Genomic DNA, 16545 nt, shown 5'->3' with positions numbered 1-16545 from the left:
ACTTGACAGATATATAACAAAATAAATCCCTTAAAAAGAATTTCAGAATATAAAATAGAACAATATTAACAATTGTCAGACAACGAAAAAGTGTTATTTTGTTTTGATATTATGTAACATATATAATATATTTAATATAAAAATTTAAGTTAAATTAACATTTCAATCTTTTCATTAAAATTATAAAAATAAAACTGTACATAATTCTCCAATTGCTTCTTCAAGATATTTTTAAAAATATTTCCTATCTCACTCTTCTCTCTCTCTCTCTCTCTCCCCCCTCTTTACTTCTCACACATAATTATTAATTATTAATGATTCGACATTTTCGATAAAAAATAGTAAAGAAATAGTAAAATATCTCAAAAGAGCTCTATCACTAAAGACAAAATTGCGATTCATGGGCCATCCTGTACAAGTATGAAGTAAAAAAGCTCGAATTAATTAGGATATGCTTCATTCTAATAAAACGAGACCAGACGGCGACGGTGGTGGCGGTGGCGGTGGCGGTGCGGCGCGATGCTTTCGTATAAATTTGAAACGCGCCCTGTAATTTGAGAAAACGTCCCGGGTCCTAAGCCCTATTTATGCAGCACTGAACCGGCTGTAAACCGTTCGTATTCACGATCCCCCTCTTTCCTCTCTTTTTCTTGCTCCTCCTTCTCCTCCTCCTTCTTTTCTTCCTCTTTCTTCTCTTCTTTCTCTTCCTTTGCATCTTCTTTCTCTACCTATCGCACGAGAGGAGCACGACCTTTTCCACACACGCGTGTTGTCCTTCCATCCATCGCTTCTCATCTCCGAAAATTTCTCTTTTCCTTGCTCCCTTCGTCACTTTTTCATTCTCTCTCAATCTCTCTCTCTCCTCCTTTTACTCTCTAATTCCTTTTATCCCTCTATCTTTATATCACTCTATCTCCGTCTTTAATTGCATTAGGGTATTGTGTTGTGTAACGCAATTCTCAGTTGGTCGAATTATCACTTGTCTGGTGAGAGAAAGACATGCGGCGTGCGTACGTTGCCGCTCTAATTATTGTGTCATCGAGAGTGAGAAGGAGAAATTGATGAACGCGAGAATAGCATCAACAGAATAGACGAATAGAAATATTGTTATATTATTGTATATTTTATGTAGGTTTTTGTTTGTGTGTGTGTGTGTGTGTGTAGTGTGTGTACGTAATTTTTAATGTAATTAAATTAATTTTATACAATCCTCTTCCTTTAACTTAATTTAGTTTAAAAAATATGTTAAAGTCAAGTTTTTGTACTGCCATTCTTGTAAAGTACGGGATAAAATTTATAAAAAATTATTTCATACAATACAGATATTATCTATTTTTTTATAAAAAGCAAAAGCAAAAATTAAAAAAAATTAATTTATTTAAAAAATAATTAATTACATATTTAAAAATATATATAATTAAAATATATAATTAATAGTTGTAATTATCATGTTTCTCGTCAGTAACATTAATACTTCAAAAAATACATTTTATTAATATTATGCGGAAATTACACATGTATACATTTGACTTAATAAAGTTTTTTTTTTATTGTCCGATCATCAATTTTTTTTATTGTCGAATCATCAATAATTTTTCAATAATTAAGCGTGTATAATAAGTGTGCGTATGTAAAATTGTTATTTATATTCCATAACTCTGCTTACTATGCATTTAATTATAATAATAGTGAAATAAAGAAAACGAGAATATCAAAACTTGTGTTCCTGCTTCTCCAGAAATTTTTAATACAATATGTACAAGGAATGAAGCATTAATTAATAAAATTCTATTCATACTAAAAATGACATATAAATTCGGACATACATGCACAAATTTTAATAATCGAGCTTTCTCTTATTTTTTCCATCATAATTAAATGGACAGCAAACGAATTTGTAAGTAGATAACAACTTTACATGCATAATTAATTATTCAAGGGTTATTAATGACATATGGAACATCGACAAAAACTTTATTTTATTAAGTCAGTTATATACGTGTAATTTCGGCCTAAGTTAATAGAATATATATGTATGTGTGCGCGTATGTGTACGCATACACATTTATATGTAAAATATATATATGATTTTTTCATTTATATCATTATCTACACAGTTTAAAATAGGAAAATAATTGCAAAATTGGAAAATAAAATAGAAATCATGTACCAAACAAGAACAAGTGTCTCAATGATTCTGGCGCCTATCACATCTATCTCGCGCGGTATCGGTTCAGCAATTATAATATCCCCGCTGAATCTCGCGCCGCAAACGACAATCCGGATTCATCCGTTCGCTCGCCCGCCTCACGAGAAGGGGTCTTATCCGGCAATCGAGAAATTACATTACGCTGGGCGAGCGCGCGGGGTGGGGAAGTGGCACAGCGCACAAAAAGCACCGAATATCTTTCAGGAGCCGACGAAGGAAGCATCATTAATATCACCGGGACGATCAATCAAAAAGCCAAGCGGACTTACTTTGGTAGACGTCGTACTGGGCCTGGTGCCGCCGATGCCGATGGCATATAGTTCCACCTCGTACCACTGGACGCCGGTCTCGCGATCGAGCATGGCCGCGGTGGACAATACGCCGGTCTTCGTGTCGATGTCGAATAGGCAATCAACTTGAGGCCCGTCGCCGGCAGTCACGTTCGTCACGTAATACTCGAGCTCGATGTTGGATCGACGGCTACGCGCGCTCACACGCAAAATACTCGTGCCGATCGGCTCGTTTTCGTAAACATTGCTTTCAATCTGACCCCGATGCTCCCAAATCGGCTGCTCGTCACCATTCTCGCTCGGCACGATCAAGGTTACGTAAGTCTCGGACGAGCGACGCTCCGACTGGACCGCCTCGTCCGTCGCTCGGACGCCTACCTGATATTTAGAGGAGACTCGTTCAAAGAGACCGCCCTTCGAGGATGATTGCGGGAGTCTCATGATGAGCTGACCGGTGTTACGATAGATCCGGAACATGTCCGAATAGTTGACGCTGGAACGGAGCAGCTCGTACGTCACCAGACCGTTGGTGCTAGAGTCGAGATCGCGAGCAACCATCTGCGTGACCATGATGTCCTTGGTCGAGGATTGATGGTTGTTAAAGTTGCCGGCGCGCAAAGGCGGTAACACTACCGCCGACATGCTGACGAAGATCGGCGCGTTATCATTGACATCCTCGACGATCACAATCACCAGCTTCTCGGCAGACAACCGTGCGCTTGGCGGTTGCGCTTGATCGGTAGCGACCACCACCAGCTTGAAAGTGTCCACTTCTTCGCGATCGATTGGGAGTAACGTATGGATCACACCGCTCGACGGATTGATTTCGAAGTATTGTACCTGATCCTCCGGGTCCTGGCTGAGAATCGAATATCTGACTACGCCGTTATCGCCTGAATCCGGATCCTCGGCGGTAATAGTGACGATCGGCGTTCGCGCAGAGATACCCTCGCGTATCTGACGTACTATTGCCGTGTTTGGGAACACCGGCGGATTATCATTGGTGTCGATCACCTCGATGGTCAGGCTGGTGATCGAGCTGAATCGCGGGTGACCACCGTCGCTACACGTGATGTTAAGCGTGTAACCTTTCAACTCTTCGTAGTCGAGCGGTTTCCTCAGATATAGAATACCGGTTAGCGGATCGATGTAAAATGTGTCTCTCTTATTACCAGACGATATAGCAAATGTCAATTCGCTGTTGAGACCGAGATCGTTGTCGATAGCCTTGAAACGTAACAGCTCGGTGTTAATTGGCGTAGTTTCCAATACTGAGATCCTCGACTTGTTGTCAACAAAGCGAGGCACGTTATCGTTTTCGTCAAGCACCTCGATGTGGACGGTCGCGCTAGACGACAGTCGCGTCTCCAGACCGGCATCATGCGCCACAACGGTTAGCACATAGGTATCGGACGTTTCGCGATCGAGCTCCCTCGCCAGCGAGATTTGCCCGGTGGCCTCGTCTATCATGAAATGGCCATGCTGATTACCGTTTTCCAGGGAATAAAACACATCGCCATTCAAGCCCTCGTCCGCATCAGTCGTATAAACTCTTAGCAATGGCATGTCGGGCGTGGCACCCTCACTCACTTGCACCCGATATGGCAGACGTTGGAATTGCGGCACATTGTCATTGACATCAGTGATATGAACGGTGACTTTGACACGGTCGCGCAGACGGTTAATGCCGTTATCAATGACAGTTGCTTCCAGGCTGATATAGCTCCCGCCGGTATTGGTCACCAGAAGTTCACGATCGAACATACGCAGCGATCTGATAAAACCATTCCTCGGGTCAACAACGAAATCCTGCTGGCTGGTCGGCAGTGAGAACATGAGATCAGCGTTACGACCGACGTCGCGATCAGTAGCCAATAATTTTCCGACAAAGGTGTCGGGCGGTTCATTCTCACGCAAATGGAAATTAAAACTGCTATTCGTGAACTCAGGTGCATTGTCGTTCTCATCAATCACGTGCACTACCACCGGGACGACGGAACTTCGTGATGGACTACCCTGATCGGATGCGGTGACCTCAAGCGCGTAATAGTCCCGTTCTTCGCGATCGAGCGCGTTCTTCACATAGAGCTGACCATCCGGAAAGATGCCGAAGCGGCCCTCCACATTGCCATCGGTAACGCTGTATAATATCCTGCCATTGGCACCGACGTCCGCATCTTGAGCTGTTAACGAAAAGAAACGTTCGTTAACTGGCGTGGATTCCGGTAGCGAAATCTCATAGCTGGTCAGTCGGAAAACCGGCGTATGATCATTGACATCTTCGATTGTCACTTGAATTTGATACTGAGCCGACAGAGGTTGCACACCAGAATCGGTTGCCAATACCTCTAGATGGAGGACCGTACCGGGTGATGCATGAATCGGTTTGTTCAGGTAGATAATGCCCGCGTTCTCGGAGATTCTAAACTGCTCGCCCGGATTGTGTATCAGGGTATAAACAATCCTGGCATTAGCGCCGGTATCATGATCCCTGGCTCTGGCCAGACACACCTCTTGTCCTACCGCTGCGTTTTCCGACAAGAAAATTTCATCGCTTCGTTCACCCTTGGGAAATATCGGCGCATTATCGTTGACATCCTGTACGCTGACGTTCACAATTGTCTGGCCGTATGCGAGATCGGCGCGCGCCAACAGTTCTAGGCTATAAAAAGCGATACGCTCGCGGTCCAGACAGCCGACAGTGCTGATGACGCCAGTATTTTCATCGATTTTGAAATTGCCCGTAGGATCACCGTATACTATGGCGTACTTTACTTTGCCCGTGTTGTCGTATTGCGTAACATGCACCGAATCAATCTCTCGACTACCAGACGAGACAGAATCGCAATCGCCACGATCTTCAGGAATGCGAAAGTCATAACCCTTGTAAGTGTCAAACTGAAGGTGCTCCAAATCCTCCTCGCGTATAATCTCTACTACGGCGTTCCTGGTTGCTGCCCGGTCGCCAATGTCCTTCGCTGAGATAGTCAGTTCATAAAGAGTCTTGTGCGCAGCTCGTAAAGAACCTTGCAGGACAATCTCACCGGTTCTCTCCTCCACTATGAAGAGACCACCCTCGCCGCCGGATTCCAGAGTGTATCTCACCTGAGCATTCTCCCGTGCATCGGCGTCGGTCGCTTTTACTTTACCAAGCGTCGTACCTACCGGAGCATCTTCAGAGACAGACATTAAGTATTTCCAGGGATAGAAAATCGGCGAGTTATCGTTGACATCCTCTAACGTTAGCATCACGGTGGCAGTTGAAGATTGTACTGGCGTACCTTGATCTTTCGCTATCACGAGAATTTTGTACTCCGCTATAGTTTCTCGGTCCAGAGCAACCATGGTCGTCAACTGACCAGTCAGGGCATCCAAAGCAAAGGTCTTAGGATAGTCATGCAAAACACTGGAGTGAAAACTGTACGCGACGCTACCATTGGTACCCTGGTCATTGTCGACAGCCGTGAGAGTAGCTATTAAACTATAAGGCGGCGTGTTCTCTGGCAATGTAACCTTGATGACGTTCTCGGAAAAACGTGGCGCCTCATCGTTTTCGTCGAGGATCGTTACTTTGAGATGCGTGGACGCGTATTTAGTATTCGGACCGCCGTCTCGTGCCGATACATGTAACTCGAGACTACCTTGAACTTCACGATCCAAGGCAGCCACAGTAGTGACCAAGCCGGTGTCAGTGTCAATGGCGAACCAACTTTGCTCATTACCCAGACCGAACTCGTAATAAACCCGCGCGTTTAGCCCGGAATCCGCATCCGTGGCAAAGATGCTGGCGACGAAACTGCCGATCGGCGCGAGTTCCGATAGCACTGCTGAGTACTCGCTTTGCTGAAACACTGGTTCGTGATCATTGACATCATTTACGTGAATCACGAGATAAGCTGTGGATGATCTGGGCGGCGTGCCCTTGTCCGTGGCAACTACCGTGAGATTATACTTAGGTATTTCCTCGCGATCCAATCGACCATCGACTCGCACGATGTTAAAAGTCTCCGAAACCTCCAGTCGAAAATGGCCCAGCTCATTGCCGGCGCGTATCTCCACGCTAGCCTTACCGTTCAAACCTTCATCGTCATCGATCACTCCTACCGCAGCAACGATCGCATCTTTGGCAGTGTTCTCATCGACGGTGGCAAAACCCGCATTCTGCGGAAAGTAAGTGAATTTGATCACGGGATCATGATCGTTCGCGTCCAATAGATTTACTGTCACGTAAGTACGACCGTCCTGCTTAGGTGAACCATGATCACGAGCAAAGACCGTAATGACGCAGCTCTTAGGACAATAACTATCTCGGACTGGATGTGTCTCTGAACAATCTTGTCGAGGACATTTTAACGGTTCAGCTGTTGTAATTGTACCAGTTTCTGGATCAATTGTAAACTTACGCTCATAGTCCGGCAAAAAATATGTTAGCTTGGAATTATCGTCCGCATCCTTATCGGTGGCATACACCGTCAATACCTTGGTGCCAACTGGTGCGCTCTCATTCAATGTTACCACGTAATCGCTTTGTTGAAACACGGGCGGATTGTCATTTACGTCCAACACTGTCACGTTCACCAATAGATAACCCAGTCGCGGTGGTCGACCACGATCACGCACGCAGATGTTGAGCGAATAGAATTCCACCTGTTCGCGGTCCAGCTTACCGGTAATCTCGAGATGCAGGTACGATGTTTCACTTGTGGGATTTCCTGTCACCTGCAGACGAAACTTGCCATCCGTATTGCCGTTTACGATAAAATAATCGTTCAATACGCCATTCTCCGGTGTGTCCCGATCGGTCGCAGCATCCAACAACAGCTTGGTACCGGCCACGGCTGATTCCGAGAAACTAACTGCAATGCTGGGCTCCGGAAATTCTGGGTCGTTGTCGTTAATATCGAGCACCAGAATCCGCACTTCAATCGGATAGGTCGGTTGACTCGAAAGCACGACCAGGTCAAACCGATCGCTGGTGAGAGCTTCGCGATCGAGGACTATGGCCGTTCTTATCTCGCCGGTCTCCGAGTCGAGCACGAACTCCTGGGGCGGCTCGTTAAACCTGTACGTAAAGTCAGGTTTTACCGGTATCGTACCAACCAGGGTGCCTTTAGGCTCGCCTTCTCTGATCTCGAGTTGGACCCGCGTGTCTACCGTCCTGCTTTGCATCGCTGGACCCATCATTGCGGCGCTGTCCTGCGGCAACATTGGTGACCTCCGTGGCACTAACCGTGTGACCCTTTGAGGTAGGTTGCGCGAAGTAAAATAGTCAGACGCGGACGCGGTCAATGTCACCGTCGCCGTCGCCGTCGCCGCCACCGCCACCGCGTCCTGGCTAACGACCTGGCCGCCATTTTGGTCCACCAGCGACAGTAATCCCAGGAGCAGGATCAGGATCATCGATTCCCTTATGATCATCTCTTCGGTCTCGCCGCGACACGCCCACCTGCCTTGGCCAAATCTCGGCTCACGGTGACTCGTCGTAGGCGTAAAATCGCGCGCTCCGATTACGCACTACCTGTCGTTCTTTCTCCTCATGGTCGTGGCTGGCGATAATCCTGTCGTCGTCTTCCACGTCTACGTACCAGCGCATTGCACATACCGCGACATTTCTCCAAGGACGGAGATTAATCGCGCGCGACGACGTGAATCGCCGTCCTCTGTCCGGTGTGTCGCATTTTTCCCCCCCTGGACCCGATTTAAACACGGAGATGGTGGGTGCTTTCTTTTCCGTCTTTCTTCCTCTTCTTCTCCGTGTCTTTTCTCTCTCTCTCTCTTGCTCTCTCTCTCTCTTACATACACTTTCTTTCCTTATCTTTCTTTCTGGTTCTCTCCTCCTTTACTCCTCTTTTCCTTCGCCGCTAAAAGTCAAGTGTATACGAGAGAAGACTTCACCCGGCAGAGGGGGCAGTGACCCGCCGAGAGCCGCGCCTCGCGAAACGCGCGTCTGCAGAGATGCTCGCAAATGTTTCGCGAGCGCGAGAGGGGAACGTTTCGAACGATTTTCCGATTAGCGATTCGCGATTGCGATTTGAAATCAAGAGAATATATCTTCCACCTTCTCACAAAAAACAAATTCTCTTCTAAAAAGACCGGTCTCCTTTTTCAGCTTTTCTGACAAGCACACGCGTCTACATCACGTGCGTCGCTCTGTCATATTGCACTTCAGAACGACGAATCTTTGTCGGAAGAAACAATCGGCAACGTTAACGAGCGATTTTTCTTGACGATCTCTATACCTCGCTATATCTCGAAACACTCAAATCCCTCAAAATCCACATTTATCACTAAAGCTCGGATTTTAAACTTGACAGAACCTCGCGATGTAAACACTGCACAGACACGAGGGCACACCATTCAATATCCGGAACACGCGAAGAGATAATGCGATACGCGAAATACGTGTATCCTCGCGAAAGTATCAATCTGACCAAACGAGTTTCGTGACCGAAGCCCGAGGGACTCGAATTCGCGATTCACTCTCGAGTCCGCGCCACTCGTCGCCAAACTCGCGTTATCTTTCGCGGAAATTGTCAGGAAGTTCACGCGATCGTGATGCAGCGCTCACTCGGACTCACCGATCAGTGGAGCAATCTCACGAACAACACAACGGGTTCGCGTATGTGCGCGCGCACGCCTCGGGGTAGACGTTATCTAGAGGGATGAAGATAAACCGCGTATAAACGCGGAGGCGGTAAAACCGAGGGAGAAAAACGGGTAAAAGAGTAGCAGTAAAGAAGAAATAACGAAACACGACGGGATACTACGGAACGCGACGTAAGGCCCCTGAAAGAACGCGGAACGTGGACACCGCGAAGAAGAATGTCGCCTTCCCGAAGGCTGACCTGACTCGACTGAACCGAGCCGGTCCCAGAACCTCGCTGCTACCAGGAGAGGCATTCTTCGGCCTGGCTGACGCCGTCCCTCTCCGATCCATCGGGCCCTCTCTCTCTCCTCCCCCTCCCCTGTACTCTATCCTCCAACTGTTCTTTGAATCCCCATTCTCCCTCCTTCTCTCTCTTTCTACCTGTGTCTCGCCTCACCCCGCGCAAGCAGGGCCTATCGATATCACCTTCTCTCTCCGCTCTGAGAAACACCATGGTTCTACTGCGTCTCCTTGCTCCATGCAACGGTCCCACTCGCTCTTTCTAACAATCTCACTTCATCCTTATCCGTTTCTCTCTCCCTCCCTGTCTTTCGTGTCAAGAAACGTTCGATCTCCCCTCCTCGTCACTCTTAGCATCAGCGAATGTTCATTTTCTTCACTCCTATACCTCGGTTCTCTTTCCCATCTCCCATCCTTCCTCCTTCCCCTCTTCCTCTCCCCTACCATTTTGCCATGCCACTGCCTATATCAGAATACGAGTCTCCTTGTCAGTCACAGGTAGACCTGTCTCTCTCTCTCCCACTTATTCTTTCCTAAGGCCCGCTGCTTCGATCGTGGGCCCCGTTCTCGTCTCCCACTCTTTCACTCGACTTGCCTCTCCAGCTTTCCCTCCTCGCCATCTTCCACGCGCGATCCTTCCACCTTCGACTTGCCTCGCGCATCCCGCCGTCGTCTCGCTGAGATATTCTCCCTTTTGCCCTCGAGGAACGAGCAATGCGGAGGCTCAGGTATGCAAGATGGCCGTCGTACTCTGGAGCCCCGTACGAAGAGGACGTTGCTTTGCGTTGACGGGAATGAGAGAGACACATAGAGAACAAGAGGGACGTCGAGTGGACTAGAGAAAGAAAACAAGAGAGAGAGAGAGAGAGGGGGGGGGGGAGGGAGAGAGAGAAAGAGAGAGAGAAAGGAAGAGAAAAAAGAAAAAAAGAGATAGGAAGAGGGAGTGAGAGTAATACGAGCATCGACGAGAAAAAGGGCGAAGAGAGAATGAGAGATGAATAAGAGAGAAGAGGAAAAATACCTAGAAGAGCGGGCAGGGAGACACTTCGACTTAGGGGATGTACCATCGATTCACGCGGAGAAACATCGGGATGTTTAGAAGCATGTGATAAAAAAGGAGCGGAGGTGATCCGCAGGATTCAGACTCACGACCTGTGTGTAAATATATGTATAAGTATAAAATAATTTGTAAATTATAACAGGGATACGATATAACTTCAATGACTTGAGCACTCTTTCTCTTGAGCAATAATCGTGAGCAACAGGAAAACGTTCACGAAGAATTCAGAGAGATTTTCGAAGATTCGGAAACACCAGTCAGTGTGCAAAGAATATGTTAAAGTTAAAACATCTTGAAAGAGTCATAAAAAAACTGTCCGAATATTCCTAAGTACACCTATAATCTTGAGAGAGAACTAGTAGAAGACATAAAATTAAATAGGACATAACTTTATTTGTCAATTAAAGAAAGTCTTAAAAAATTTAGTTAATATTTATTTGTCAAGCAGTAAAATATAATGTAACACATTTTTTTTAAAGGTTTTTAGGTTTAATACTCAAAGAATAATGTTCTTATTATTTATTTTTCTATCTTATTATTTACATAAACCACAGATGTGTTAAAAACTAAACAAATGCAATTTCTCCAAAAATGTATAATTTAATTTTAGTAGATTAATAATTAAACTTAAGTTATATTAAACATTAATAACTTAATATTAAAATATCATATTATAGTTTAATTTTCATAAAAATGTATCGACTAAAAGAGTCAATGTTTTAAAGCTAATGCAATCTAGAATTAATTTGTTCCTTTTATTTTCTTTTAGGTAATATTATACACTTTTGAGAATAACGGACATAATGGAAATTTTATTAGCATACTAAAATTCGGAGATTTGGCTGGATCAAGGTACACGTCAAAGTACACGTCTCTGTCATTTTATGACCACACAAACACATACTCATATATTTCAAACCGAAGAAATGAATAGTTCTTTAGCAAAAATATATGATAGTCAAGCGAGAGAATCAATCAGCATCGCGGAAAAGCAGCAACAATACCGCTCGTCCACGAGCGAACTTCTCGCGTTTTCACGACCTTTTTTATTATGGATGGATGGATGGATGGATTCTTATTAATCTTCTTACATATACACATTGTACATAATGCACATATTTTTGCATTATATTTACATATATATAATAGATCTGTCTAAACATTACAAAAATCGAATAAAGATATTGCAACTTATTAATGCAATCACGTTTTGATGATAACAATACGTTATCATTATTATTTAATATAATCTAAAATCTAACTATTTCAACAGAATAGAACACAGATCAGATTCGAATTCTAAAAAGCTACTAAGGACTAAAACAAAGTTATAAAACGATTATCCGAAAAAAATATTTCCACAGTTTTAAAATAAAAAGACAAAAATTTGTAATATTTTTTAAAAGTATAAAAACTTTTTTCCCTAAAATCTATATTCAACAGAAAACGCAGTTTTATAAATGTTTCAAAATTCTTAAATATGATTGATTTTTGCTCTTAATTTTTGTCAGAGCTAAATATATGTATAACGTATAAAGAAATTTTACAGCAATTGCAGAACTGTCTTTTTTTGCTGAACACAGTTTCTACATTTCCATGAGCGTTAACGTCATTTGGTGTTGAGTCAACAAAGATTGCATTTGCTTTAGCGTTCATATCACTATGGACATCATTTTATTCTTGTTTATCTAACGTTAAACGCTGACCATACACGTATGACATGATATCAAAAAAACAAATCGTACACATCTTGCCTTCTAACCTTTTTACACGCCTACAAGTTTGACGATGACGATGTTTCTTAAAGGAAAATTTACTAAATCATAGTTTGCAACGCAATATTTCTGCTTGTAGAACAGGTACAAGAAAAATAAAAACACTTTTTCTTATACAAGTTAAATTCAAGATATCGATTGAACATATTCAGGAATTAATCAATTTAGCCATTATTATAATCCAATAATTCGCGATAATAAAGGATCTCTCGAAACGGCGCGCAGCGTCTCGCATAAAAGACGTCCGGCCAGTCTCGCTGCGCATATATATTTAACACGAGACACGTATTTTTTGAAAACTTATCACATTTATATGATACAATTCTTCACCTCACAACTTTTATCGTTTAAGTTCGTATTTGTTGGAAAAATAAAAAATAAATATTACGTTATTTAATTTCGGAAAATACTGCAGTGCATCCAGAAATGATAGAGTTGTAAATAAAATAATAAATTATGTAGAACATTATATTGAGAAGATAAAAACATTTATGTTTTATATTTGCGGTTTTGCTTTTATTATATTATTCTATGAACGATTAAACGTAAATTAATAAAATGTTAAACAACAAAATTTAACAAGCTTAAACTTGTTTTTTTATAAATATAAAATTTATTTCTTATTTATTGTTGCATATATTTTTGGATCCAATTTATGTACGTAGTGTACTTATTATTATGCTTATAAGATTTTTTGCGTGTTTATAATGTCGCTGAATTTAATAATGCAAAAAAACTTTTTGTAAATTAACTTCTATTTATTCAACAAATCATAATTCAATTAATAAAACAGTAAACAAATATTACGTTATCTACTTTACTATAATCGTATTACCATTATTAATTATTAATTTTAATATTTACACTAAAAAATGCACTAGAAGATTAAAATTTTTCTTTAGTTTTAGTAAACCACGTGTTTGCATACAACTGTGAACTTTTTTAAATTACGAATCATGTTTATTTAGTTGCAGAATATGAATCTTCCATTAAGTAAATTATTCACTACATATCAAAACTTTATTCAATGCACTCAATATTTGTTAAAACATAATGTTTATTCTCTACTTTTCAAATTAAATTTAAAAAAACTTTTCTATGAACAATTTATTTCATAAAAATGCTTTTCTTAAAACGAGTACATTTAATTGGAAAATTAGTGTATTTTATTTTCATCCCTCCTAATCTACACTACACGATAATACTGACAATAGCATTATGGAACATTTATATCTCTTTATTATTGATACATATTAATGTTTGTCTACTTTATGATCTTGTTTCTTTAACCTATGTACTTTATATCTTGGAGAAAGAGCATATATATATATGGTAGAGCCTATGATGATTTTAGTAAATTCGTTGTATTTGCAGTGAGTATATAAATTCAACAAAATGAAAGGTTTAGTTCTTTCCGCTTGTGTTTTGATGTTTGTTGTAAGTATATACTATCAATAAAATTCTTTTAAAAATATTATTAAATATAATATGTTTTTATAGTTTAAAAAATTGTATAAAATTATTAAAATAAAAATTTTTTTTTTTATTAAATTTCAGTCTAACTCACTAAGCTTAAAACCACATATAGGAGAAAATCTACAACAAGATATTATAATTTGTAAAAATGAAACGGACGGTAAAAGTTATAATTATATATTACAGATTCCGCGTATTGTTTTTTTGTTTTTGTAGTCAACTTAAAATAGAATTAGTATTAAAGTAATTATATTTTATTTGATTTAATTCAGACATTTAGTATTCCATTTAAAATTATATATACGTACAAACTCTTTTATTGAACAAATAAACGAAAAGAAAAACGCTAAGCCAAAGTTGATTAAAGCTTGCTTAATAACAATTTAATAAATTAAATATACAGACGTTGCGGCACATTGTTTTCGACCATTTCCAATGTACAGTAACAATTAAGTCCACAATTAAAGCCATCACTCGTCAATCTGAATAGTTTCTATAGTCGAAACCACCCTTTCTTGAGATTTAGAAAACACCATATTGGAAATGTGAATTTCAAATTATATCGAGTACATTAGTGACTTTGTAAATGTCGAACTCTCGTTTTTTGACTAACTATAACGTATTTCTATTTTAACCTCAAGGCTGGCAAAATAGCAACAGAAAATTTGGCTGTTTTTTGGTGTGTGTTTTGAAAAGACGGAATCTAGTAAGTATTTACAAATATACTGTACATATTTTTATATACATATAATGTTTAACAATGCAAGGCTAATTTGCTTTTCTCTCTCTCTCTCTCTCTCTCTCTCTCTCTCTCTCTCTCTCTCTCTCTCTCTCTCTCTCTCTCTCTCTCTCTCTCTCTCTCTCTCTCTCTCTCTCTCAACAAATACTAAGATATTAAGTAATTAAAGACTTAATAATGTTATGATAAGTTGTTAATAGTATTAATGTAAAACGTTCTTTGTTTAATATAGAATTAATACAGAAATCAATATTCTACTAATAAAAGTGTACAATTTATTTTATAATAAATGCATTTCTAATTATACATTACAATTATCAAATTAAGTAAAATTATTAAAATAAATTAAACAATTGTTAAATATTTTACTATTTTCTATTCATTTATAATTTCTTTTTAATTTAATTAGATAGAAGGAACAAACATTAAGGAAAACGAACTTTATACACTATTAAAGGAAGAAGTATTCGAAAATAAGGATAACCTCATATTACGTAACATTTTTCATGCATGTATAGAAGGAGGTAAATTATATCTCAAGATTATTATCATTACAAATATATAAAAATTATCATAGTTGTTAGGAAATAAGAAATTACAAAAGATTTATTCAGAATGTTTTTGGCACTAGTAATGTTCATGATCGGACAATGTATATATTTGCTATTAAAATACAATATCCTTAAAAATATAGTTATATATTATATCTTGTAATCATATTTTCAATTTTGTATTTATATAGCAAAGAATATGGAAGAAGAATGTGAAAAGTGTGAGGGCATATGGGGATGCGTCATGATGAATTTAGTGGTCCTTTCAGAGGAGGCAGTTAGAGAACATGAAACTGAAGCAGAAAGAACAACAGAAGCTGAAACAATAAACTAGACAACAGAAAGAGAACCAGAACAGACTAAATAAATACAACTGAATAGAAAAATTATACATTATCCGTATGATAATTAATTTCATAATCTAATTTACATTACATGAAAATATACATGTATTTCTCATACTCTATTTTTAATTTCCTGATTTAATAAAAGAGCAGTATATATAAAAATTGTGTTTTAATTGATTTATTACACTCGTCCATCGTAATATAATTATAATTATAGAACATTCTTTAATATAATACATAATATACATATATCTGCAAATCCTATGATCACTTTTATAATCCGTTACCGCTATTGCAGTGTGCTTCAGGGGCTACGTTTAGAAAACGCAACCGTTGCACAACAGTTGAGTAATTCGCTAATATAATTGATCTAAATTTAGAAATTTAACAGTAAGGACCAATAATCAATGACCGATTACTGATCACTTGTGTTTTCTAAACGTAACCATTCTTTCAGTCCGCTTTTCTTTGATCTAATTCACTATATCGGGCTCTCTCTCTCTCTCTCTCTCTCTCTCTCTCTCTCTCTCTCTTCTCTCTCTCTCTCTCTCTCTCTCTCTCTCTCTTCTCTCCTCTCTCTCTCTTTTTTCTCTCTCTCTCTCATCTCTCTACTCCTCTCTCCATCCTCTCTCTCTCTCTCTCTCTCTCTCTCTCTCTCTCTCTCTCTCTCTCTCTCTCTCGTAACAATAATAAGATATTAAGTAATTTAAGACTTAATGTTTTAATAATAGTTGTTATCATATATATATATATATATATATATATATATATATATATTCCAATTTAAAATTAAAAACTTCATATTCCACAGAAAGAGGAACGATATTAATCCGTACTAAAAAAGTTTGATAATGACTATCAAATGTTGAGAGAAATAATTAAATTAAATATTTGATTAACAGTTAATATAATTAAAAATAATTTTATTTTCTAAATATTTAATAAGTTATTGGTAATAGGTGACAATGCGCTAACGTAATCCGCGCTATCTTTAGGTTTATAACCTTTAAGAAAAAATGCATTCATTCCACTCTCTTTGGCATTTTATACAAAATGTTGTTAATAACCCAGTTAGTAATATTTTCTTATTAAATAAGATTTGTGTTCATATTTAAATAAATTTCTCCATAACTTACAAGAGGCTTCTGCGTGTGCAAAATATAATTAAAATTATACAATTAACAATAATGTGATAAAACGATAATAATAATT

General features: G+C 39.7%; 2 protein-coding genes across 2 annotated transcripts; one reads left to right on the top strand and one right to left on the bottom strand.

Moving 5' to 3' along the window:
* Positions 1–371: 371 nt before the first annotated feature.
* Positions 372–10243, bottom strand: LOC105830369 (cadherin-related tumor suppressor-like). The gene has a single exon (XM_012669647.3). The coding sequence runs from the start codon at positions 7915–7917 to the stop codon at positions 2410–2412; it is 5508 nt and encodes a 1835-aa protein (XP_012525101.3). The 5' UTR covers positions 7918–10243; the 3' UTR covers positions 372–2409.
* A 3303-nt stretch (positions 10244–13546) lies between these two features.
* Positions 13547–15485, top strand: LOC105828122 (pheromone-binding protein Gp-9). The gene is made up of 5 exons (XM_028193028.2): positions 13547–13657; positions 13778–13856; positions 14338–14402; positions 14845–14959; positions 15178–15485. Exons 1-5 carry the CDS (start codon positions 13616–13618, stop codon positions 15318–15320), a joined length of 444 nt encoding a protein of 147 aa, XP_028048829.1. The 5' UTR covers positions 13547–13615; the 3' UTR covers positions 15321–15485.
* Positions 15486–16545: the final 1060 nt, after the last annotated feature.

The sequence above is a fragment of the Monomorium pharaonis genome, chromosome 3, assembly GCF_013373865.1.
Source record: "Monomorium pharaonis isolate MP-MQ-018 chromosome 3, ASM1337386v2, whole genome shotgun sequence".
NCBI classification, from domain to species: domain Eukaryota; kingdom Metazoa; phylum Arthropoda; class Insecta; order Hymenoptera; family Formicidae; genus Monomorium; species Monomorium pharaonis.
The sequence above is the reverse complement of the archived record's forward strand: the minus strand, read 5'-3'. Positions and strand labels throughout refer to the sequence as shown.